This window comes from Gossypium arboreum, chromosome 13 (assembly GCF_025698485.1).
Source record: "Gossypium arboreum isolate Shixiya-1 chromosome 13, ASM2569848v2, whole genome shotgun sequence".
Taxonomy (NCBI): domain Eukaryota; kingdom Viridiplantae; phylum Streptophyta; class Magnoliopsida; order Malvales; family Malvaceae; genus Gossypium; species Gossypium arboreum.
The window spans coordinates 119,439,141-119,465,077 of NC_069082.1; the positions used below are offsets into that span (position 1 = coordinate 119,439,141).

Below are 25,937 nucleotides of genomic sequence, written 5' to 3' on the forward strand. Positions count from 1 at the left end.
GGTACACAGCTTGGCACACGAGCGTCTGGTCTGGCCATGTGGCCCAAGTCAGTGAGTTACACGGGGTCAGACATGTGAGCCCATAACGAATGTCCACACGGCATGTGACACGAGCGTGTCTCTTGGCTGTGTGAGAGACATGGCTTGGCCACACGAGCATGTGTCTCTTGCCGTGTGAGAGAAACGGCCTGGTCACACGGGCATGTGTCCCTTACACTTTGAAAATTTTCCATGTTTTTCTAAAAATCTATTAAGTACTCAGTTTAGTCCCGAATCACTTCTAATGTTTGTTTTTGGCCTTGAGAATTCGTGTTAAGAACTATATGACTAAATTTGAATGACTTGTGTTTGATTATGAGAAATGAATATGAAATGTATGATTGTTTAAGTGATAAGTCTAGTAATACTCTGTAACCTTATTCTGGCGATGGATACGGGTTAGGGGTGTTACATAATTTTTAATAATTTTCCATAATTATTCTATAAATAAATTGGAACTTTTTAGTAATTAACTAAAATTTAATGTTTTAATAATTTTAAATATAAAATATATTTAAAATTTTAGTAATTTTCATAATTTTTTAGTAATTATTTAAAGAGTCAGTGAATCACATCTAAAATAAATTTAGATATTGTCTACGTGCATTTGAAGTGGATAATAACTTATCCACATTCATTCCGATGTGATGTTATAATAATTTTAAATACTTTTACTAATTTTTAGTACTTTTAATAATTTCTTATAATTGTTAATAATTTTTCATACTTTTCTTAAGTTTAGTACTTTTAATAATTTCTTATAACTATTAATAATTTTCCATACTTTTTCTTAAGTTTTTAGTAGTTATTTAAACAACAAGTTTAAGATAAACTTGGATAACAAATTGTGCAAATTCATTTTAAATATGTTGCTTTAAATATTTTAAAATATATATTTAATTTTAAAAGATTTATTGATGTGACAATATGCAATTCACATGACTTGTCACTATTTATTTGATTCATTAATCACATCAATAAAATGTCACAATAAAAATATCAAAATTAACCAATGACCTTGTTGATTATTTTTTCAGTTACAAGGATTCAATTTGATACAAAATTTTCATAAAAATTTAATTATTATTTTTTTTTTGTTGAGAGCCTCTTTTACTATTAAGCCTTACTTTTATTTTAAAAAGTTTAGGGCTTCTTTAACATTTTAATCATAAATAAAATGTCAATTTTTAATAAAGAATAATGATAAAGGTTTTTCAAAATTGATATGAACATAAGATTTAAACATAAATTTTTGGTCAGAATAAAATTGGGTAAAGCATAAGAATAATCATCTAATTATTTATTTTTTCTATTTTGATCACTTAACTATTAATTTTTTCTTTTTAGTCACTTAACTTTTTGAAATTAAATATGTTAGTCACTTTTGTTGTTAACTTAATAAAGGAAGTCTAACATGGGCTTTTTTTATTGGCCTAATAATAAATTTAGCTTTCAATGTTTTCAAAATTTTTCATTTTAGTTTTAATTCTAAAAATTATAAAATATATTTAAAAATCTTAAAAATTTTGTACATTTACTTTTTTAAAATTTTAAAATTTATATTTACTTTTTCTTATCAACCATGCTTATTTTCTACTCAACCAAACATACAAAAACCTATAAATTAAAGCTATTTTTATTCAATCTCTTTTGATTTAGTCCTTTTTTTTCTTTTACTACCTTGTTCATTTCAAATTCCTAATTAAAACAAAAAGAAGCTCAAAATTAATAAATTTATAAACTTATAAAATTGGTTAAGTTGATGACACCGACTCGACGACCTTATTATTTGCTATAGATATAGTACTAGTTTTAGGCTCTTTAGTCTCGTGTTTTATCTTTCCTAGCTCAAGTATTGGAAAGAGACCGTAAGTCAAGGTCATGTCATTTGATATTTCTAACTTTGTTAATTGAAAGAAAAAATAAAATAAAAAAATACAAAAGTGAAAGATATGGTTTAAAGTTATTTTGAGTAAAAAAATCTTAAAAATATTTTTGTGTTTACTTTTTAAAATTTTAAAATTTTTATAATTTTTATAATTAGGACTAAAATAAAAATCTTATAAACATTAAAGGTTACGTTTGTTGAATTTTTAAAAATTTAGAGTTAAATTGATAAAATATATAAACATTAGACGGTTAAGTTTATTATTAGACCAATAAAAAAAAATCCATGACTAAAATATATAATTATGAAATATTGTAATAATAATTAAGTGGGTAAAATAAAACGAAATTTATTGTCTCTACCCAATAAAATATTAAAGGATGGAGGACAAGTTTTGGAAATATTTCCCTAGGAGGTGGAGGCCCAAGCAAGCATATTATAGTAGTGGACCCTAAGACAAAGATCCAAAATTCTAATGTAAAGACATAAAAGGCAGTGCCACGTCCAAGTTTCCATTTATTTCCTTGTCCTTCTAATTTCTCTTTCATTTTGCTTTCTTCCTCTTTTAAAAATACACTACTTTTTATCATCCAAAGTCATTTCTTTCTCCCTCTCTTCAAATTCAGCAGTTTTGATCCAAAAGGTAAAAAAATTCAAATACAATCCCAAAATTCTTCAGTACCCATTACTCAGAAAAACCTACTTTCCTTTGTTGTTCATTAATCAAATTATTATTAATTTTTGTTTTGCAGGTGGTTAATTCCAAGTTCACCTTTCTAGTCTTTAAGGTTTATGTCGATCGGCTTTCTGAAGCATGTAAGTCATATTGCTTCTATTACAAATATGAGCTTGGGTTTTTTGTTTTTGTTTTTTTAATTTTCAATTGAAGTTTGTTCGTTTGTTACTTACCTTCATTATTTATTTATTTTGTTAATTTTCGAATTATGCTATAGAAATAATTGCTCAGGGAACTTGTTAAGGAAGGTATATTTTCAATGGAGATAATAAAAATAGCAAAAACCGAAGAGGAAAAGCCTAAAGTAATTAACAATGTATGAATGGTTGTGTAAGTGTCACGTGACTGTCCTGGCTCAAGATGCTTTATGTAACTCATTAAGTGTATTGGAATCTTTGTAGAAGCTTCATGCCCAGGTGCGCTGCTGCTGGCTTCTATTGGGACGTAGGCACATTTTTCTTTTGTTGTTGATGAAGCTCATTGTTTGTATCATTTTCTATTGTGTTTCGTGTGTGCTGTATATTATTTATATATGTCTTTAGGCATATGCGTGAACCGTCTAACCCTTATTGCCGGAAACTTTAAACTCCGCTGTTGGTGACTTTTGGTTGTAAGCAAATGTCAAGACTATAGGGAGCTTGCAAATTGTAAAAGGATTGATTAGGGACTTTGAATGTGCGTCCTCTGATATTTATATAGTTTATCACAACTTTGACAGTTTAATGACCTGCAAATTTTAAGGCATCAACCCTTACCAATTTCCCCAAAAAGGCGAGAAAACTGATGGTCTTCATTTTTGTGCACTGTTAATTTCTTATCTTTTTTCATATTTGCTAAAGTGGTTTTCGAAGTTTTGTTAAGCTTGTTAACTGTTGCATTTCACTTTAGGGAATCTGCTCAAGAAGCTCTTCTTCCTGGATTGCCGGATGATTTGGCTTTGAGATGTCTAGCCAGGTTGTCACATGGTTACCATGGGGCGCTTGAATCTGTCTCAAACAGGTGGAAAGATTTGGTTCGCAGCCCCGAGTATGCGAATTATAAAGCTAACCAAGGATGGTGTGGGGATTGGTTATTTGTTGTGACCGAACGTTCCAACAATCAATGGATTGCCTATGATCGTGAAGCCGATAGATGGCATCCTTTGCCAAAGATTCCAACTGACCATGATGGCTTACAGCATTTTGGATTTTCATGTGTGTGTGTCCACAATAGGCTCCTTGTGATCGGTGGCTCCCATGCTCCACGTGATACTGCTTATCCGCGTCAAACCCCTGTGATAACAAATGCTGTTATACAGTTTGATCCTTATAAGAAACAGTGGACCAGATTATCGAGTATGCAAACACCAAGATCTCACTTTGCATGCTGTGTTATGTCAGGGAAAGTTTATGTCGCTGGTGGGCGCAACTTATCTTATCCCCGAGGGCTTTCTCTTGCTGAAGTTTATGATCCGCTAAGTGATCGGTAAGCTCCATTTTTTCAAGGATGATATGTTATTGTTTAATATTAGAAGGTTGATAAAACATCTAAGTGTAACTGTAATTCTCTACTACTTGCATCTGGTGCATCATTGATGACATCCGGTGGATTTTTTAATTGTTTGAAAATGTGTCCGAATCATATTTCTTACCTTTTTAATCTATAACCTATGTATGCTTTTCTTTTATTTGCAAAATTCCTTTGGCTTGGTTTATGACTTAAATGGTAGTTGCAGGTGGGAGGATATGCCAGAAATGCCGAACCCACAAATGGACTGCCTAGGTATATCATATAAAGGCAAATTTCATGTTTTGAGTGACCAGGTAGGCTTGGCAGAGCAGAACCCATCCGAAATTTTCGATCCATCAAATAAAACATGGTGCACAGTCAATGACATATGGCCTTTTTCGAGGGCAATGCAATTTGCAGTTCAAGTGATGGGGGATGATCAAGTTTATACCGTGGTGGATTGGGGGGAGAGCTTAGTTAAAACTAGAGATTCTTTAAGAGGAGAGTGGTACAATGTTGGTGCTGTTCCTCCGGTTCATCTTCCTGATCACTCTCGAGAACTTGAGGCCTTTGGTTACGGTTTTGCTGCACTAAGACATGAATTATATGTTCTTGGAGGAAAGGTTCTCAAGTGGGAAGATTCAGGGGCTGGGAGGTTTGATGTGGTGAGGTTAGCTGGGGTGAGAGTTTGTGATCCGTTACGGAGGCCATTAAACTGGAGGGAAATCCGGCCAATGTGTAGTCCAGCTGGTGGTTCGATCCTAGGCTGTGCCTCCATGGAGGAAAAATACACTCCTTGATTCAGAAAGAAGAAAAAATTATTTTCTCATGTACTCTCCAGAACCAAGCACCCTTAACCATAGTGCAGCAATACTGAAATGCAAATTCACATGCAGCGGCAGCTCATATCTCTCGATGGCAAACCTGGAGTCACATGAGTCCCAGAGCGAATTAGAACCCTCGGGTTTATCTCGAGTAACCAATTACCATCACAGTACATAGCACGGCAGAAGTTTGTCTAGATCTGTTCATGTTATTAGTTGGATATGTTATTTCAAGAGAAATCATGGAAGTTGACTACAATTTACCTCTTTGTACCCTTTGTTCTTCATATATGTAATAATCATGTCTGTAATTCTCAAAATTTTCAAATTTGCTGTTGAACAGTGCTTGCAGAACTTGTAAGTAATCCTGTTATTCATAGCCCCCAAATCTTATAATGCAGGTAATGCTTGTTCTAATCCGGACTCAGGATGAGTGTTGGATATGGCTTGCAGAACCTGTAATCCTGTTTTTTCATAGCCCCCAAAGCTTGTGTTATGGTTGCCATGAACAACTTGTGGAACTTATGAAATGTAGGTGCAGTTGCTTGTTCTGAGCTGTCTGGTCAGCTAATGCAGGTAATGTTTGTTCTAATCCACACATGGATTAGTTTGGACAGATAAGTATTTAAAATTCGTCCTAACTTGTTAATGAACATTACACTTACCACTTGTGACTAAACTATGATTGAACTTCAATTTTCTGTTGTGTATCTCAGACATGAACTGATCATTAACCATACTGAGAACATGTCTAACAATTGTATAATATGTCAACATGATAGCATCAAGTATCACCAATGGTAACTCAAAATCACATTATTATCTTATTCAAGTAATTTTGGACTGCTACAAATAGTTTTCTGTAAATTTGTAGCTAACTTTTTTTTTTTCACCTTAATGGACGTATGCTACACAATTCATTACTATATGTTAATGTTTGAAATGGAATACGTCTATAGCATATTGGTTTGTCGGAGCCGGTTCGTATTGATACTTACTCAGAGTGTGGCTTCGGTGATCTGTTCCTCGACTGCAGCTTTGGCTGTGGCTGTGGCTGCAGCTGCAGCAGCAACAGCTTCACTGCACTTTTTCTCCTCGGCTTCTTTAATCCGCATTTCGATGTCGGCCTTTCTTGCAATAAGGATTTCTAATCTCTTATTAGTTCTCTCTAGCATTTGATTTAGCTTGCTAAGATCTTTGACTTTGCCTTTTCCCTCACCTTCTTCATGATCTTTATCCTTCTTCTTTTTCTTCTTTTTCTCTTTTGTCTCGTCATCTTTCTTCTCTTTGTGTTCATCTTCTTTCAGCTCTTTATCGTCTTCCTTCTCTTGCTTCTTTTTCTTTTTCTCTTTTCTTTTCTTTTTCTTATCTGAATCCGAGTCAGAAGACGACGAAGAAGATGAAGATGATGACGAGGAAGAAGAAGATGACGATGACGACGATGACGACGATGAGGAAGAAGAACCTTTATTCTTCTTCTTCTTTCTCCTCTTCTTCTTTTTTTTCTCTTCGGATTTTCCTTCTTCACCTTCTTCTACCTCTTTATCCTTTTTCTTCTTTTTCTTTTTCTCTTTCTCTTTCCCATCTTTGTCTTTCTTCTTCTTCTTTTTCTTTTCTTTCTCTTTCTCTTTCTCTTCGTCTCCCTTAACCTCTTTATCCTTTTTCTTTTCCTTCTCCTTCTCTTCTTTTTCCTTAACCTCTTTATCCTTCTCCTTCTCCTTCTCCTCTTCTTTGTCCTCGACCTTCTTCTCTTCTGTCTCTACCGATTTCGCCTTCTCTTCATTCTCACCGCTCGGCTCCATATTCTTCGTCTCCACTTAGAAATGCAATTTTTCCTTCCAACTCCAACTCCCAACCTTTCCCGCTTTTCTAAACAAAATAAGACCAAAATGTAAGTAGAAACTTGGGATATAAGATATATGATTGTTCCAACCTCAATAAAGAGTACTGCAACAATCTCATCTCAAACTCTAGGAATCCCTTATGATGAGCTTTTGAGATCCAAAGCTCATACTTCAACTACCATTGCAAGAAAAGGAAACATATTGATTATTGTCAGAACAAAGAAGACAAGAAACGGTTGCTAGGCCAATGCAAAGGAAATATATATAACTGTTCATGAAACATCCAAAACCAAAATAAACATATCAAAACACCAAGAATCAACAAAAATCAAACTTTTGTATTAACAAGCATTAAGAAGAGAGAAATGGGTGCAAAAGAAAAAACTAATCTTGAAACATGCAAAACCAAAATAAACAGCATGGAATCTAAACTCACAGGTACGTGCAACTTAAGCAAAAAAAAAAAAAAACCTCTGATTTTGCAGATGGAAATGGTGTAAGAGTGTGTAAACAAAATGGAAAGGGTGAGTTACTTTATATAGCAAAAAGGACGGGCAGTGATTGGGAAGCGAGGAAGATGGAGGGTGAGTCTGAATGTTACACTGCAAAACGCCACGCGGTCCAACCTTCTCTGCCATTCTCCTCTCACTTGTTGCGTAGCTGCTTTGTCGGGTCGCTTTTCCAGCTTATTCTATTCTATTCTTTTCCAATTTATATAATATTTTCCACCACATTCTATTCTTATTTACATATTAGTAATATTTATTAGACTTGGTCCATCAATTTTGAAGATATATGTTCAAGAAATGTTAAGAAATCTTAAACTACATAATCTAATAACATTTTTATTTTATTGTAATTATACGATTAAATTTTTCATTTTTATTTGATTCAATTTTAACTCTAAATTTTGCGTGCAACCATAAATTATTATATTTAACAAGATGGTTGAACACATCCATCATCTCTAACAATATTTTGCCTTCTATCACCATGCAATAATAATAATCATAGATTTGAAGTTCTTTCTTTTGGAAAGGTTACATGTTGCACCAAGTAGAAATTTTAGAGGGTCATCCTGCTTCATTTTTTTTTATAAATAAACAAAATACTTATCCAAAAAAATAGAAGCAAAGAAATAAAAAAATAATCGAATAAATCACATGATACCAGAATGGTCTATTACAAAAACTGTCATTGAAATCCTTTCTCTATGCAAATTTACACATGTAACGGTAAAAAAAAAAATTGCAGAACCTCAGATTTACAGCAGAGTCTCAGTTTCTCTCCCATGGAGACAAATAAGAAGGGCAATTTTAATGCTGAAGGCTGTAATTCTTTCCACTGTTCGTATAAACCATATAAAATAACTCTCTGGTTTTTCTTTGTGCCTGGAGAATTTGATTGAATGAATCTACTCAATGAAGACAAAAGTAATTGACTGCTTATTTTATCTCAAAAGCTGTGAAATAAAAGAATGGCTGCTACCCTTGTGACATGAAAAGTTTCATTGCAGAACAACTAACCGGAAACTGAATTCAGTCCTTTGATGACGTAGGGAGGAGTTTGTATCATCTCCTGTGACCAGTTAGTCATTTGGATCCCATTCTTCATCATGATCAATCAGCGATGTTAAGCTACTTGTGGCATCAACTGCATCGGGTTCTAGCTGTTCAACCGTGTCATTATCATCTTCTGCTGATTCCATGTCGTCGTTTCTAGCCCCTTCAGCCCTAGCCAACTCCATCCATTTGGGGCACTCCTCTTCACCTCCCAAAACAATTCTGCCATCTTTGCCTTTTATTTGTTTCGTGGTTTCAACAGAAGGGATTCTGCAAGAGCATTCGGGAAGCGGATGAGACAGAAAAGAGTTAGGCTTCGACAACAGGGATTGCCTGAAGAAGCCATCTTCACTCAAACTTCTGTTGAGATGTTCCTTAACCGATAACATCCAATCAGGCTTCGGATGGTACAGATCATCACGCGTAATGTTGAAAAGTGCAGCAATAGTTTTCCTATTTGAAGAAATGAAGCAGATGGTGTCAAACATAAATATAAAGATGAACTAATTTTTATTCAAAGAAACTTAGCTAGAATCTGGTGGCAGGCAAACTAACCAACTAGCAGGTAAGGGGGAGAAAAACAAGATTGCCATGAAAGGAAGTTTATCACTTTGTTTAAAGATGCTAATTAACTACATGATCTCAAGAATAGATAAAACTTATAGATTCCTCCCAAATATGCGAATATTATGACAACGATCTACAGAATTCCAGAGAAGAAGTTGAATAGCATGTAAATATATATAAAAAGAGCAGCATTTTCTGCATATAGACCTATCTGGTCGGTATGTCCTAGAAGAAGCCCTCTCGTATAACCTCTGTCCTATAACCAAGCCTGAGAAATCTGGCCATCCACTACCATCGTTGTTAAAACCAGGAAAAAAAGCATCTGCTTCCACAGAGACGATATAATCTAGGGCATCCCAAATTAACCTGTGCGCTTGCATCCTATGTTCCATAGGTGAAGGGTCTGGTTCTTTGTCCTTCTCCAGAATCCAAGCATACCAACCTTCTTTTTCATGTTGGTATATGGGCCTATCAGGAGGTGGAGGAAGAGGCCGGGGCCGTGGACCAGCCTTTTTCCACTGGTCTATAAGTTGCTGTTCACTTTTTGGAAGAGGTAGTCGGAAAATATCAGCAGGCAGAGGTGCTTCAGGACCGACTAAGTCTGACAACTCTGTTTTGCTGCACAATGTAGTGCGATCTACTAGGTTCCCAAACAATGCACGTAGAGGGATCAGAAGACGTTGACCTCCAAAAGTTTTAGATCCTGCCAGGTAGATAATTGTTTTAGAAGGATAACCCAATGCACGAAGAAGAAGCCCAACCTGAAAAAATCAGGAAATAAGCGAATATAAGAGAAGCACAACAATCCATTATGTTGTCATTAAAACATCCTTAATGTCTTCTTGACGGAGGATTATCTCAAATACTTATTAGGCTATATGTTTAAAAGGGTTAGAGTGGATTTTGCATTTTCATTAAGGTAATATGTATCATAATCATAAATACTATAGTTTGGTAATGTTACAACAGCACTGGATCAGTGGAATCAACTAAGTTTTCCGCATCTGCTGGTACTTTATTTCTGCCCTGCTGGTTTTCTCACTCTTTTTCCCAACTCTTTTGATCCTGTTTTCTCTCCATTGTATTCCTCATTGTCTCCCGAGTTACTTTTATGATGACCGAGTAGGCGATTCCAAGGCTGTATATATATGCTAATAAAGCTTAAAATTACAATCAATTAGTCTTTCACTTTACAAAAGCCATTTTTCTCATTTTCAACATTGCTAGCTCAGATTGGCTAATACTAATAAAATTTCTTAATGGCTGGCTGAGTGCCTCACTGTTCTTTCCCAAACAAAATAGAATTCAGAACCAATAAAAGCATACTTGAGAATCCAACCCCATAATTAGAGGTCAGAAAGTTGTAAAAGCTTAAAATTTGGACATATAAACTTCGATAGATAAATTTCAATCAACTGATTGCAACAAGGAAATTGCTGGGATTATCAAAGGATCCTACACGAATAACATGTATCAGGCACAACCTCAGTCTGCAACAGTGAATTCTATTTGTAACATACCTCTTCAGGCATGAGAGGACATGAACCATTTTCTCTTCGCGAGTGTGAGTCAACGCTTAGTTCATCATTAATGATTCCTTGCTTGATCAACTGTGCCCTTCGGTATTGTATAAGTTCCGTATGAACATCCTACAAGTAGCACCAAATACTTGGATGAAGTAAAGAAAAATACATAGAACTGGACAAACATGAGAATTGAAGTCCTTCGATTATTTTTTTTGTTAAATTTGCAATATACTTCAAAAGAACATCAAACGCCGAATTTGACATAGGCTTCAGGGCAGTTAATGAAAAGATGGAATGTAGGGTAGACATGGATACGGGAAAGAAAAGACATAAACAGCTGACCTCGAAAAGTTCAGCACAGCCATGATACGCCAAGGTGTCTCTTACTAAACCTGGATGATATGCTAGGAAAGGCTGTCCCGATGCTCGTAGCCTGCAAGAAGATTAGAAAGCTCTGATCCATCCAAAAGTAGGCATATGATACTTGTGCAAGTATAGTTGCAGATGCATTACATAAAGATGATATGTAGCACAAAGAATCGGATAAATCTTGATTGAGCATTGGATTACTTTCATATATTTTACTTGCACTTCAATGACTTAAGACTTCAGGAGAAAGGCAAAAGGAAATTATACCTCTCAACCATCCGGAGGCCAAGGATCTGAATTTCAGGACGAAACTGGAGTGCATGAAAAGCAACCCTGCATCTAAGCCTCTGAAACTCGGACATACTAGGTGGAAGAATTGACTGAAAGACACATGGTTACTACTTTAATATTTAATCTTATAGTTTGACATTGAGTTAAAAGTATGCTATCACAAGAAACACTAAACTATTTTCAATCAGGCTCAGTTTAATTCACTGCAAATAACTTCTAGAAATTTTTCTAAAAAAATCCTAAAAGAGAGATTCATGAAAAAAATATTGTTCTCCGTTGTTTGGAAGGTCTTAGAGAAAATCAATTTCTGGCATTTACTGTTCATTTAAAATGAAAACACCCAACATCTTCCTCTTTCTTCCCTTTCGCAGTTACCTCTCTCTAACCCAAAACACCACCAGATTCTAGCTCCAGTCAAACAAGTTTGTCAAAATCCAACACTAAGTCAAACAATAAATAGAAACAGATGCATAACATTCACCTGTGAGGTGTGGTATATTTCCCTTTCCTAACATAAAAACCATGAAGCACGGTTTACATGCTTATAGATTGAGGACTTTTTTTGCACTTGAGACAGACATGCAATCGCCTCTAAGACTCAAGCACGGAAATTACACAAAGAAGCATAAAATTTTACTATCAGTCAAAAACCTATATTGCACCAGCAAACTGCTAGCAAAAATTAACTTCAAACGTTTCTCGAGAAAAGAAAAGTACAATTATAGGACTTTGAACTACCTTCAGGCACTCTCCATCAGTAACAATCAACCCAACAACCTTTGCTTTCTTTAAGTTTGGCAAAACTTCTTTGACATAAAAATTTGGAGAAGCAGAATTTTTGGGCTTGAAAGTAGGGAACTCACTCCTTCGTCTTGCGGCCTTTAAATTCTCAGGCAAGCTTTTTACAATATTGACGTCATTTTTAAGCAACATGATAAACTGCTCCTCATCGTAAAGATAGGAAAAACTCTTGAATTTGTAACTGTATAACAATGAATCAGGTAAGAACATATCATACAGGGCCTGAAAATCAATTTATAACAAATACAATAAGCAACTATACCTGACACCTTTTGAGCGGGTACTTTGTTGTATCTCTGGAATTACAAGAGTAGCATTTAGAAGCCTGGATATGGTGACAAGATCACAGATCTAGAAATTTAACAAATATGTTACAAACGGCCAATAAAAAAAAGTAAAAAGATAATTTAGTGCATCTAATAGGTCATACCGAAGATCTTATCTTCTCGAATCCACCAAATATTTTTGCATAGATGAAACCATTAGTGTTTTCATCTGGAACTGTTAAAGGAGAGATGATTATTTACTAATCAACAGATTAAAAGAATTATTTTGAAGATATTCAATTATCAAGCAACAAGGACAGCCAAACAAGAAGTAGCAGTTTTATTTAATTGGAAAGTGAACAGAATATTGCAATTCTGATCAAACTTATGTAGTAAAAATATTATTAAGAGTTATCATAAACTATGTTACTTGGATTCGATTGTAGATGTTGGATACAGGTATGTGTTAAAAACAGGCTATTTCAATTATATTTTTCACAAGAAATTACATAAATATTTATAGACATAGTGAGCCTAATTTAGGAAACTTTACACTAGGAAACATACTAATTCTAGGGATGCTGTACCTAAAAACAGCCTTAAAGTTAGGGATAAAATATTTACAGAATCCTATTTGATACACTCAAATATTCCTTAATTAGGAAACTGAAATCTGACACTCCCCCTCAAGCTGGGAAGTGGATATCATCCATTCTCAGCTTGCTTACTAATTTCTGAAACAACTTCCCAGACAATCCTTTGGTAAGTATGTCTGCTAGTTGACCATCAGTGGACACAAATGGAGTGCAAATTAAGCCACTGTCTAGTTTTTCCTTTATAAAATGTCTGTCAACCTCAACGTGCTTCGTTCGATCATGTTGAACTGGATTATGTGCAATATTGATAGCAGACTTATTATCGCAATACAATTTCATTGGACCTTCCCACTCGATCTTCAAATCTTCCAAAATAATTTTTTGCCATAACAACTCACAAACTCCAAGAGCCATCGCCCTAAATTCAGCTTCTGCACTAGATCTAGCCACAACATTTTGTTTTTTACTCCTCCAAGTCACAAGGTTGCCTCCTAGGAAAGTACAATAGCCCAAGGTTGATCTTCTATCAACCATAGATCCTGCATAATCTGCATCAGTATAGGCTTCAAGGATTAAATTTTTCCCCTTTTTAAATAGGATTCCTTTGCCTAGTGTGCCCTTTCGATCTTGTAGAATCGATATCTGGCTCTAAGATGTGATTCTTTGGGATTGTGCATAAACCGACTTACAACACCTCTGCATAGGCAATATCTGGTGCGGTATGAGACAAGTAAATGAGCTTCCCACAAGTCTTTGATATGACCTTTTATCAACTGCTGCATCTTCTAGTGCATTTCCAAGTCTGTGGTTCACCTCTATGGGTGTCTCTGTTGGTTGACAGCCCAACTTGCCCGCTCTCGTCAACAAATCAACTATGTATTTTTCTTTGAGATATGAATATTCCTTCCGAGAGTGTGCCACTTCAATACCAAGGAAATATTTTAACTTACCGAGCTCTTTGACTTCAAATTCTTTTACTAGGCATTTCTTTAAATTCTCCATTCCTTCTAGATCATCACCAGTCACTATAATGTCATCAATATAGACTAATAAAGCAGTCACTCCCCCTGAAGATGAGTGTTTTACAAATAGAGTGTGAGCTCCTTGACTCTGTTTATACCCCAACTTGAGCATTACTTTGGTAAATCTTCCAAACCAAGCCCTCGGGGACTGTTTTAGTCCGTACAAAGCCTTTTTAGTCGCAAACTATCATCTGTATTTGGACCGAATCACGGAGGAACATCCATATAGACTTCCTCCTCAAGATCACCGTGTAAAAAGGCATTTTTGATGTCAAATTGCTGTAATTTCCAGCCTCGGTTGGCAGCTAGTGACAACAACACTCTTCTGATGTTCATCTTTGCTAGAGGGCAAATGTCTCAAGGTAGTCTATTCCATACATTTGAGTGTACCCTTTAGCAACCAATCTTGCTTTGTACCTCTCCAAAGAACCATCGACTTATATTTCACTTGTGTACACCCAAGCAACATCCCTTGGTTTCTTTCCTCTCGGTAATTGCACTAAGTCCCATGTCTTATTTTTTCAAAAGCTTCCATTTCAACTTTCATGGCATTTTCCAATTCTCATCTTCTAATGCCTCGGATACAGCTTTGGGAATGGAGATAGAATTTAAGTGGTAAGAAAGGTTTTGTGGTTATGGGACAAGTTTTTGTAAGACATGAATAGGTACAAGGGATGTTTTGTACAGGTTCTAGTCCCTTTCTAATAGCAATGGGAAAATCATCTAAATTTGCAATATTAGAATTTGAGTAAGTTCAGCAATTACCTCGGTCGTATAGGAGAAGAAGATGATTGAACTTGCAGGTGCCTTCTTCCTTGAGTAAACCAAGAAAGGACAAGTAGTGTCTGAATTCCTCTGGGTGATTTGGGTGTATTAGGCTCTGTTTCAGGTTGTATAGGGGCCATTGTTTCAAGTCAGGCAGGTTGGTTAGTAGGCAAGGACTGAGTTGGAGTGTTTGGTTGCTGGACAGGAGCTGGAATGTGAGTGTTTTGCTGCTGGACAGGAGCTGAAATGTGGGTGTTTTGTTGCTGGACAGGAGCTGGAATGTCAAGAAGAAAGAATTCTTTGTCCTTATCTTCTATGAATAAGATCTCCCCCTGAAGATAAGGACGAGTAAAGAAATTCTCTTGTTCTGCAAAAGTAACATCTGCTGTTACAAAAAAAAATTTTGTGGCTGGATGATAGCATTTGTACCCCTTTTGAGTGGAAGAATAACCAAGAAAGACACACTTGATAGCTCGTGGATCAAATTTTCCTCTATTTTGAGAATGAACATGTACAAAAGCAACACAGCCAAATATTTTGGGAGTAAGGTTACTTGAAGTATTGAAATCAGGAAAGAATTTTGCTAGAACTTGCATAGGACTTTGAGATTCAAGGACTTTTGTAGGCAATTTATTTATCAAATGAGTAGCATTAAAACGACCTCCCCCAATATTGTTTAGGGACATTTTTTTGGAACAAAAGGGCTCTTGTAATAGCTAAAATGTGACCATTCTTTCTTTCGGCAACACCATTTTGTTGGGGTATACTAACACAAGATGACTCATGTATAATGCCTCTTTCCTGGAAATATGTTGAGAGAAATTGATTGAAATAATCCTTGGCATTGTCTGACCTAAACCTTTTCATTTCAGCTCCAAATTGTGTTTTGATCATGTTGTAAAAGGTTGAAAAGATAGACCTTACATCAGATTTTTGTTTTAAAAGAAATATCCAAGACACACGAGTACAATCATCAATAAAGGATACAAACCACCGAGCCCCAGAAATATTTGAAATAGTGGATGGCCCCCAAACATCACCATGAATAATAGTAAAATGAGTGAAAGTTCTTTTATTGCTTACTGGAAAAGAGGTACGTCTATGTTTTGCAAGTTCACAGATATCACAATGAAATTTTTCAACAGCCAATCCTTTGAACAATGAAGGAAACATAATTTTAAGGACTCTAAACAATGGATGACCAAGGCGAAGGTGATAGAGCCAAATTTGGTCTTGATTGGTTTTAATAGATTCGGATATGAAAGATGAAGGTGAGGAATTGAGCACTAACTTCTCCTTTGGATTCTTCAAGATAGTATAGGCCATTTACTTCCTTAGCATGTCCAATAATCCTCCTCGTATACATTCTGAAAAAGACATCGATTGTGATAGAAAACCACTTCTGAGTTAAGAGTCTTTGGAAATTCTTTGAATGAATAAAAGATTGGTAAATAGTTTTGGAACATGAAGGACATTTTAAGAGTAAGGGTTTTGTTTATAACAATATCACCCGACCAGCCACTTGTGATCACAGAACCATCGACTCTTGTTATTTTTCTACTACTAGGGCAAGGTGTATATGAAACAAATTTTTGTGAGGAGTGGGTCATGTGGTCCGTAGCTCTGAGTCAATGACCCAAGAACTTTTGGTGATAGTATCGAGACTTTAGAATCTTGAGAAGAGGATATACGAAAAAGCCAAACTACAAGTACTGTTGAAGAAGTTTTTCCAATGATCCCAACAATTTTTAATTTCTCAATTTCTTCTTTATTGAATTCAACGGTGATTCACGAGAATTATTTTTCCATCCAAATTGTCTTGCTATATATGCTCGTCCTTGTCCCTTTGGTTGTCCACCTTTTTCTAAAAAATTTTTATTTGTTTGTGGCTTCCCATGGAGTTTCCAGCATCTTTCTTTAGTGTGACGGGCCTTTTTACACTAGGTGCACCATACGGAATCCTTGTTAATAGGCTTTGTACGTTCTGTCTGTCTATTATCTTCACTATTTGGCTGCTCCAGGCCAAATCTCCTCTCACTTACAGCTTTTGTAACCAAGGCTGAACTATTCACTTGACTGTTCTCAACCATAACTCCTCTTCTTCCTTCCTTAACACGAACAATTGCAATTGTCTCATTTAGTGATGGTAGTTCCTCTTTTCCAAGTACTTGAACTCTTCTTGCATCAAACTCAACATTTAGTCCAACAAGAAAATCATAAATTCGATCCTTTTCAACGAACCTTTTCAGAGTGCTGCATCTTTCTGCACTTCATCTGAATGCATTGGTAATGATCCATCTCTTGCCATAAACTTTGCAATGATTGGAATACTCCGTGATTGATCGACTTCCTTGCTTGGTAGATGAAATCTTAGTCTTGATTTCATAGATTTGAGCAGCATCTCGAGCTTTAGAATAAGTCTGTTTCACACTTCCCATATTTCTTTGGATGTGTTAAGAAACAATCATGTATCACCGATTTACGGCATCATAGAGTTCCATAACCAAGACATTATCATAGAGTCTTGTTCATCCCAAGCATCAAACTTAGGATCTCCTTCTTTAGGTCCAGTTCCAAGTAAGTGACTCAGTTTTCCTCTTCCCTTCAAGAACGTCTGAACCAGTTGAGACCACTTGTAATTTTTCCCATTTAGCTTTGTAGGCTACTTGGATGTTCGAAACTCACTTGTTGGGTTTAAGTTGTTCATGAAACTTCGAGACATCCCAGTGTTCTTGATCTTGACAGTTTCAGTCATGTTTCGTTTGAACAAATTTTACGAGGCTTGAGGACTGGTTGGAATCAGGAAAAAATCGCCAGACAAAGAAAAAAAAAATCCTAGAAATCGGGCTAAAAAAGCTCTGATACTGTGTTAAAAACAGGCTATTTCAATTATATTTTTCACAAGAAATTACATAAATATTTATAGACATAGTGAGCCTAACTTAGGAAACTTTACACTAGGAAACATACTAATTCTAGGGATGCTGTACCTAAAAACAGCCTTAAAGTTAGGGATAAAATATTTACAGAATCCTATTTGATACACTCAAATATTCCTTAATTAGGAAACTGAAATCTGACAGTATGGTCAAGTTTTTCTAAGTTTTCATGTATTAGGAGGATCATATCTCCACACTCATGTCCAGGAATGAGAACTTCAAGAAAAATGAGGAATTGCAGTAACATAGATCATGGAAATTACAAAGAAAATTGTACTATCAGCAGCTCATTAAATTACCTGCCACTGCTATATTGCTTTTGTCACAAACTTAGACTTAAAAAACACAAATATAAACCTAATGGACATTTCTCATCATCATCATCAGAGCAAAACTTCTTATACAAGCTGAAGATGTAGATATGTTGGTATAACCTAAGTCCCAACTCTTGAAACAGCAGAGTTCTACACTTCAAACAAGAACATGAATAATCTCATATACACCTAAGTCATCAAGAACTGTGAAGGAAGAAAAAGAGTTCCATTGCCAATGACGAGAAAAAAAAAATACAAAAACATTAGTGGTTAGTCCACGTCATGGGAGCATTCAGCGGTCCTCACAAACCAAATGATGAAATCTATTTCTCAATTGATTTCAAGATAGGAATCAACCAACATGAACATTACAATTTATCGATGCCATTTCAAAATTTAATAGTGCTCTAAACTTTTTGAAATTGCCTAGATAATCATGGGTCCAGCTTCTTCTACTGATCATGGCTTTTCATTAAGATGTCAAATCAGGGGTATATCATAACTAAGAAAGCTAAAAATATTATCCAAATTAAAAAACGGTGCAAGATCTAGTTAGCCTGTTATCATCACCTAGACAACAAAGATAAATCTATCATTACTTCATTATAAAAAAACATATAAATTTGACAACCTCTTGAATACATGGACACATTATGTCTATCTTGCCAGTGTCCAACAACTGTGTCCAACACATTTTCAGACATTGTAGGCGATATAACCCTTCAAAAACCCTCCAAATACATGAAGAAGTGATGAAAATTTCAAAAATTTACTCATGTCAAACATGTACCCCTATCCGACATTCAGCATTATGGTTTTTGGGCAATATAAAAGCATAACTACATAATTAAGTAGTTTGAGCAAAACCATTTACCAGGATAGCTGCTTCTGGGGTTTGCATGTGGTTGCAAAGACTCCAGAGACCTCACAGCACCCCATAGCCTCTTATTTCTTCTAGTCTTCAACTTAGAAACAAATAAACAGCATCAAACCAACAAACAAATTATACAAGCAAACAGATGAAGAAAAACCATTTGTTCTTCAAATCCGAAAATATATATAACTTACTGGTGATCCAGTATTAGGAAAATCATGGCTTAAAGCCTCTTTTGCACTATACTGGACTAAATTCATACTTGAAAACTTTGTCATTGAAAGATGAGCAACCAACGATGCCAAAGATAGAGTCAATACAAATAATGCAACCCATTTTATCTTAGATTTGAACGCCATCTTAACTCATTAAAAAAGTTACTTTCTTGGATGTTGAATTTAACACCCAATTCTCCCTACAATCCAAAAATCCAAATATATACATTAAAATTCCAAAAAACCACAGTAAAACAAATCAAAGTAAAATAAAACATAATGAAAAAAGACTTTTTTTTTTTCTTTTTTACCTGGAAAGTTGCAGCAAGCCCCCAGTGAAGAGAACCCAGTTCTAGAAAACCACCAAACAACATGAAGAACCCAGATTTGAATCAAAGATTTAGAACCTTCTTTTTCATTTTCCCCCTTGATTTATTAGGCTGGAAAACAGGGAATTGGGAAGTGGGTAGAGTTCAAATCTGGATTGGAACCAATTGACTTAACACAAAACTTTAAACACCCTCCGATGCAATCACAAGGGAAAAAATCCCACAACAAGACAAACAGAGAAATATGGAAGGAATTTTAACATAGAATTACTAAGAGAGAATGCATGAAGAAGAATGAAGAGAGGTTAAGAGAAAAAGTGTTTCAAAGAGGATGGAGAATTCTCATTGTAAATTCGTGAATGCGTGTATGACTGAAACTAAGTTATATTACACTTACCCACTTAGCTAACACTTAATTCACGTTTAGACAGCTAATACTATAATTCACTTTTATTTAAATAATTGGGCTGGGTCAAGTAGATACTCTATGCTGGACTGAATTTGGATCTAAGTTAAAAGCATAGTGCCTACTTCAATACATTTTCCAAATTTCGATCACTTCACTTTCTACTCTAATTTACTGGTTAAATTTTTATTTGATTGGTATTACCATTATTGTAAGTTCAGAATATAAGTTCAAGCGCATTAGAGTATGTTTATCCTATTATTTTAAAGTTAAAAAGAGATTATATATAATTTTAGACATTCAAATTCTGAGTTAAATTTTAGTTCAATTGATATTAGTATTATTGTAAGTCCAAAAGATGTAAGTTCAAGCACACTAAAATACGTTTATCTTCTTTTTAAAGTTAAAAGAGATTATATATAATTTTAAATATTATATTAAAATAAATAAATTCTATTGAGATTTATTCTATCTTTAAATGGATATTTCATTTTAGTTTTTGGATGGATATAATTGAATGAGATAAAAAACAGAAGAATGATAATAGTGATATTAATTATTTTAGGAAAGATATTCACTTGTATATTGATATAAAATTATTTTAGTTTTACACTATTTAGTATAGTTTTATATAATTAATATTTTAACAATTTAATCATGATATTTTATATTCTATTTAGGTAGATTATGCACGTTGTATTTGATGTATTTGTTTTATGTAAAAAGACTTTCCATTGTTTAATAAATATTAATAAAAAATATTTTAAATCGATATTACAGAAATATTGAATTAATTAAAAAATCAAATTAATTAAAAAATTACATACATGACAAGTATAATTATATTGAAATTTTTAACAATTAAATCGATAAAATATTATGGGATACAAATTTACATCAGTATTGTGTTACTTTAAATAATTATATTACATGGATAGCATTTTAGACTGGGGAGTTAGCATTTGGCTTTGTGCACTGAGAGTGAGGATAATTAACGTCATCATTACTGTTATTGATTACCAATACCAACATTGGTGTATCCGATTGGGGTTTCTATTACTGTTTATTAAGGACAAATCAATTTATGAGTAAAATTTATAAAAGAAATATAAATGCTTAATTGAGATATAATAGTGAATAATTATATAAGGTTAAGAAAAATTACTACCAATTCCTTAATTCCATATAAAGTTTTCATATTATCGAAATCGATCAAAGTGATTTGTAAATAGTAAAATAAAATGCTTAACTAAAAGAGAATGGTGAATAATATTAATGTTTATACTAAACATTAGGAATGGAATTACGAATTATTATATGCTTTTTATTATTGATTTATTTATAATTATAGTATTATTAGGAATCATGTAAGCACCATTAATTTTAGAGGAAAACTTAGCACGTGGATTTGTTTAGTTTTATGCGTAGGTTGTAATAAGGAAATGAGAGGTGGATGGTGATAAAGCTACATCAATTCACCCGACTCACATCCATACTTTTGTAATGTTTTAAACTATTGGACATTATAGTAGATGGCACAGTTTATTTACAAGCTTAGAAGATATATTATGGTATGTGTTACGAGAATTGGATGGGTATTTGATTAATTTGTTAATGTGTATTGCGATATTGATTGGATGATGCTATTTAAAATTGAGTTTGAAATTATAGGGATTAGGATATTTTTAGAGGAAAATTTTCGTAAAAATCAACTAAACAAATTTGTTAAGAGAATTTATTGTAGACCGAAAAGAGAATAATGATCATAGTTGACCTCTTGACATTGAACGTAGCACTTATTACGTGGAATAGTATTTATACTGGGTAGTGGGTATTACAAAGAGAGTGAATACTCTTCTAAGATAAAAGAAGATGGCTAAACAAAAAGCAAAGCAAGAGGAAATACGATGGGCTTGTTAAAAAGAAATTGAGTCAATGAAGCGCCAGTTAATTACTTGAGGAATGATGAAAGGTTAGAAACTAATGGAACTGTTAGAGTTATGACTTAAATTCCTGTTAAAAAAATAATATAGTGGTAAAATTAGAGGATCTGTGGTGGGCTTAAGGCCGACCACAAGTAGAATCCGTATAGAACTACTCTTTTTCTATTTGACATTGATTGCACAAGTAGAATCAATATAGAACTACTCTTCTTCTATTTGACATTGATTCGAATAGAGTTTTTCAGCCTTTAAATAGATGTAGTCAGAATTTCTCTTATATCATTTGATTTTCAACACTAGTGAATTTCCTTCTCCTCTGCCTGTGGTTTTTCTCAAAAGGGTTTCAACATAAAATCTGTGTGTTTTATTTTTCTTTTTTATTACTTTGTAATCGTTCTATATTGTCATTATCGATGTTCAGTTTTACAGAAACTTCCCACACTTGGACAAGGAATCCATAATGGAGGGGGGTGAGGAGACATGGAACTCTTCAACAATGGAATCGAACTAAACCTAATAGTTTCTTTCAAGGTGAGGAACAAGACCTTGTATGAAGTCGAGATCTTTAGGCCTATTCAATTGGTGGATTGGTGGTCCATCAAGTGGGTTAGTGAAGATGATCCAAGGTTCAAAGTATGTGAATAGTACATATTCACACTACTTTGATTTCACCTTAACATGCTCTATGTCCAATTGATAGGGATAGTACTAGCTAGCAATGTTTGCACATTCAATTCTCTATTGTTCCTACGATCATCCCTTTTTTTTTTTTTTGTGCTAAGCATTATCGTAGTGGTTATATTTGATGTTTTATCTTACTATTAAGCAAGTCTAGGCATTCTCAACACACCTACAAGAGAAATTACGAAATTATTTCAGAAAATTTTTAGAGATATTCTTGTTATTTATAATTTGATTCTAGAAGTTTAGAGAAATTACGAAATTACCCCATTGATAATTTTGTGAAAAATTTTTTGATTTGAAGTAAGCCCACACTCGGCAAACATGAGCTTGAGGATAATAGAGAATATTACTCGGTCAAAGCGTACGTTCATCCTAGATAAATTATAAATGTATGATTTTGATTAAGTGTTTATTACTTTAGATAACATAACTAAGTTCTTATTTTTGGAAAAAAAAAATTAAAACTCTGACTTTCCTTTAAACCTATTTTCCGTTGCGTTTTTCAAACCCGATTTTCCAACAAGGCTACCTTAAATGTACTAGATTTCAAGATTTATTTGGCATTAGAAGACCCCTAATCAACCTCAGTATGAATGTTTGAGCGAGTTGTTTTCTTTCAACCGCACCAGAAGAGTTGTTGAAATGTGAGAAATCATCTTCTAACCATTTCATATCTATCCGGTTACTACTAAACTTGTCTAGCACCTTGCCTAATAGTTGGTGGCAAATTGCGCTCAATAACCAACTCACACTACCCCGTAACTACTAGCCCATTAACTGGTAGATCGAGTTGTAATGCCAATCCTCGAGTGTAATAGTATACTCACTACACGAAAGATGGAATGTGTGTGTCTTGAGTCTTCACCTTTTTAGCAAAGCACTAATAAGTGCATGTTCCAATTTAATCCTGCCGAGCATACAAGACATGTGAAAAAATCTCGTCTCTTCTAAGTGTTCAGTAACACGCAATGCTCTCGCACTTAAATTGTGGATATATATTTCGATAATCTGATCTTCATCCTAATTATGTAACCATAACAAATTAAAAAAATAATATTAACAACTTAATAACGATATTAATTAAAATAAAAAAAAAATATAATAATATTTTCGTACTGTTTGTAATTGTATGCTAGAAATGCACATGTTTGTGATCCAAACGAATTAGAAACAATGACATTTTTAAAATGATAAAAATCGAATAAAATCTAACAACTTACAAATGGTTAGGATAAAAATTTGAGAGATTATAATAGAAAATTAAAAATAAAAGAGATGAGAGACTATCTGAATGGGATTGAATGAAAAAAAAATTGAAAATGTATAGGGTATACATAAAAAAAATGGGAACGTTGAGTTGGTTATAGCAGTTGTTCCCAACATATCACCGCCACTCCCAAAATCCCTAATTAATTTTGAAAAACTACGCATTTACCAAATAAAGCCTAATGCCTTTTTAGCTTTTATCACTTTCCACGTATCTTTTAAAACAAAACTAAAATCTTAAAATTTTCTTTTCATTCATCATAATTCATTTATTGGTTAAAATGATTTAAAAAGAAAAAAAAATACAATTCCAAACTGAGAACACTTTGAAAAAAAAAAAAACTACATAAACTCCATGGAAGGGGTTAATCTAACCCTCACAACACTTCGACGTTTCCATAACTCATACATGGACATATGAAACGCATCGAAATCAATGGGCGGAGTATGCCATTGGAAATGTTTACGAACTCTCAGCGCATTGCTTTGTAGCATCGCGAACTCTTCGTTGCTTATTCCTTGAAGTATTTTCTTCAAAACCGGGATATCGATATGGTGAACCACTACCGAGAAGCTTTTCCAGTTCAATATATCGGTGAACGGAAGGTCGTAATGGTTGGCTAAAATTATAGGGACGCAACCATAGAATAGAGCGTCGGCCACGCGCGCCGTGTTTACCTCAAAGCCTTTGACATGGATGCAAAACTTGCTTCCGAGGAATTGCTCGGAGTATGGGGTGTTGAGGCGGCCGAAGTGCGCGAAAATTTCAGTGTCATTTGCCCACACTTTGAGAAGAGCTATTCGTACCGGAGAGTTCACTGCTCCGGCGAAAAATGCAAGCCTCTTCCTATAAATATAGTTTTCATTTATGTTAATACCAAATAATGAATTTAACTAATTACGGGGAGTACGGTGCGTCTTACCTCTGCGATGTAAGAAGGTTTGGAGGGTCGCCTCCTCGAGGCCAAACTTGAGGCATAGAAGCATCCTTGTGAGGAAGATACGATGAAGGAAAATAAGTTGAAGAGCAAACGAGTTGAATAACATTGAGTTTTGCTACGAACGCCTTCTCAAATGCAATCTTTCCTATAGAATGGCAAGCAACATAGAAATGATCGGCTCCACCGGTCCGATTCCAGTAAGGATATTTAAGGGTAATATTGGAGATATAATTCTGAACGAAATCGGGGATGCCGTGAACATCGATCCTGGGATCGCTCCTCATGGAAGAGATGGAGAAAGGAATGTAGAAAAGATGGGCTTCATTGGGATCTTTGGTGACGAAATGGGATTCCATCAAAGCTTTCTTGAACATCAGCTCGCTTGCATAGTTGCCTTTGCTGTTAGTATCAGGAGGCAATAACACATTTGCAAAAGGATCATCTTTGCTGTGTGGATAAACATAGATCTTCAAGCTTTTGTTCATTTGTTTGTAGTCTTGTAAGAAGATATCACCATCATGGTAGGCTTCTTTATTATTTGTATCATTTCCTGAATTTTTTTTAAAAAACATAACATAATTGAATGAGTATAATAAGTTTTCGATATATTTAATTATTTTATACAAGAAATCACATCTAAAAAATTCATATTCATACCATCAATTAGGCCGAAAAGATTTCCGAGAAGCCATTGACTCGCCCTAGACAGACGAGCAGTTCTGGAAGGATCAGCAAACAAATTATCATTATCATCTTCATTATCTTCAAATGGAAGGATTGGGAGATTACTGGTTTGATCAATATTAATCAGAGAAGGCAAAGTTTGAAGGTAAAGAGTGGTTTGGGATTGGGTTTTAGTGACATTTGCAGTTGTGGAAATGTAAATGAAAATGAGAAGAAGTGTAGTTAACGCTAAACTTATTGGTAAAAAATAGAAAAACCCTTTGAATGTTGCTGGGAATCGATGCTGAAATATTTGGTAAACCAAGGAAGATGATTGCTTCCCCATTAAGAACCCAGATTTTTCCTAATGAATATTTTTTCTGAATGAATGAGTTTAATTATATATTTATATATAGTTTATTTGATGATTTAATTTACAGGTTAATTGATAGATAGTACCATTCATTCAAAGGGAAAAAAAAACGTGGTTTATGAGGATGCTTTCAACCGTTGTTTTTCACTGATTTATGAAAAGGTTTTTTTTTTCCTTCAAATTAAAGTAAAATTTTTTAGTACGTAGCTTTTATTATATCCTAGATAAAATCATTTCAATAATAAATAAAATATTATATATTTTTGGAATAATAAAATCGACAACTAGTATTTAAATTTATACGTATAATAATTGAACCAACCCTAAATGTAAACTATATTTTATGTCTTCTTTCTTTCTTTAGTGTTGAGCTTAAAAAAAAAAAAAAGGTTAAATGCCATCAATT

The 25,937-nt window shown here is 34.2% G+C and overlaps 4 protein-coding genes across 7 annotated transcripts; 1 reads left to right on the plus strand and 3 right to left on the minus strand.

The window, feature by feature from the left end:
* The first annotated feature begins 2,437 nt into the window (after positions 1-2,437).
* On the plus strand, positions 2,438-5,295 carry LOC108461523 (F-box/kelch-repeat protein At1g16250). The gene is made up of 4 exons (XM_017761387.2): positions 2,438-2,570; positions 2,680-2,743; positions 3,552-4,127; positions 4,378-5,295. Coding segments are annotated over exons 2-4 (1,152 nt in total). The 5' UTR covers positions 2,438-2,570; positions 2,680-2,741; the 3' UTR covers positions 4,952-5,295.
* A 469-nt stretch (positions 5,296-5,764) lies between these two features.
* On the minus strand, positions 5,765-7,529 carry LOC108462618 (uncharacterized). 3 transcript variants are annotated; one of them, XM_053024378.1, is made up of 2 exons: positions 7,256-7,529; positions 5,765-6,844 (listed from the first exon to the last, which is right to left on the minus strand). In XM_053024378.1, the coding sequence occupies exon 2, from the start codon at positions 6,775-6,777 to the stop codon at positions 5,974-5,976; it is 804 nt and encodes a 267-aa protein (XP_052880338.1). In that variant the 5' UTR covers positions 6,778-6,844; positions 7,256-7,529; the 3' UTR covers positions 5,765-5,973. The 3 variants fall into 3 exon arrangements, with proteins under 3 accessions (XP_052880338.1, XP_052880337.1, XP_052880336.1); XM_053024377.1 differs by having other exon boundaries at positions 7,353-7,528; XM_053024376.1 differs by having other exon boundaries at positions 7,291-7,528.
* Positions 7,530-7,958: 429 nt separating this feature from the next.
* LOC108463927 (protein EMBRYO SAC DEVELOPMENT ARREST 30-like) lies at positions 7,959-19,678 on the minus strand. Of its 2 annotated transcripts, XR_001868205.2 has the most exons (12): positions 19,238-19,678; positions 18,906-19,126; positions 18,712-18,802; positions 12,366-12,436; positions 12,198-12,286; positions 11,873-12,116; positions 11,111-11,223; positions 10,817-10,907; positions 10,469-10,597; positions 9,156-9,709; positions 8,346-8,834; positions 7,959-8,210 (listed from the first exon to the last, which is right to left on the minus strand). XR_001868205.2 is itself a non-coding variant. In XM_017763935.2 (11 exons), the coding sequence occupies exons 2-11, from the start codon at positions 19,068-19,070 to the stop codon at positions 8,408-8,410; spliced, it is 1,974 nt and encodes a 657-aa protein (XP_017619424.1). In that variant the 5' UTR covers positions 19,071-19,126; positions 19,238-19,678; the 3' UTR covers positions 7,959-8,407. The 2 variants fall into 2 exon arrangements, 1 of the variants encoding a protein (XP_017619424.1); XM_017763935.2 differs by having other exon boundaries at positions 7,959-8,834.
* A 4,092-nt stretch (positions 19,679-23,770) lies between these two features.
* On the minus strand, positions 23,771-25,013 carry LOC108462619 (probable glycosyltransferase At5g03795). The gene is made up of 2 exons (XM_017762546.2): positions 24,478-25,013; positions 23,771-24,401 (listed from the first exon to the last, which is right to left on the minus strand). The coding sequence occupies exons 1-2, from the start codon at positions 24,978-24,980 to the stop codon at positions 23,897-23,899; spliced, it is 1,008 nt and encodes a 335-aa protein (XP_017618035.1). The 5' UTR covers positions 24,981-25,013; the 3' UTR covers positions 23,771-23,896.
* Positions 25,014-25,937: the final 924 nt, after the last annotated feature.

Coding starts and splice junctions, on each gene's coding strand:
- LOC108461523 (XM_017761387.2), top strand. Junction 4,128..4,377: donor TATGATCCGCTAAGTGATCG/GTAAGCTCCATT, acceptor TGGTAGTTGCAG/GTGGGAGGATATGCCAGAAA.
- LOC108462618 (XM_053024378.1), bottom strand. CDS start 6,777: ATGGAGCCGAGCGGTGAGAATGAAGAGAAGGCGAAATCGGTAGAGACA.
- LOC108463927 (XM_017763935.2), bottom strand. CDS start 19,070: ATGGCGTTCAAATCTAAGATAAAATGGGTTGCATTATTTGTATTGACT. Junction 10,908..11,110: donor GGCCTCCGGATGGTTGAGAG/GTATAATTTCCT, acceptor ATCTTCTTGCAG/GCTACGAGCATCGGGACAGC. Junction 8,835..9,155: donor AGGACATACCGACCAGATAG/GTCTATATGCAG, acceptor TTCTTCAAATAG/GAAAACTATTGCTGCACTTT.
- LOC108462619 (XM_017762546.2), bottom strand. CDS start 24,980: ATGAACAAAAGCTTGAAGATCTATGTTTATCCACACAGCAAAGATGAT. Junction 24,402..24,477: donor AACCTTCTTACATCGCAGAG/GTAAGACGCACC, acceptor CTATATTTATAG/GAAGAGGCTTGCATTTTTCG.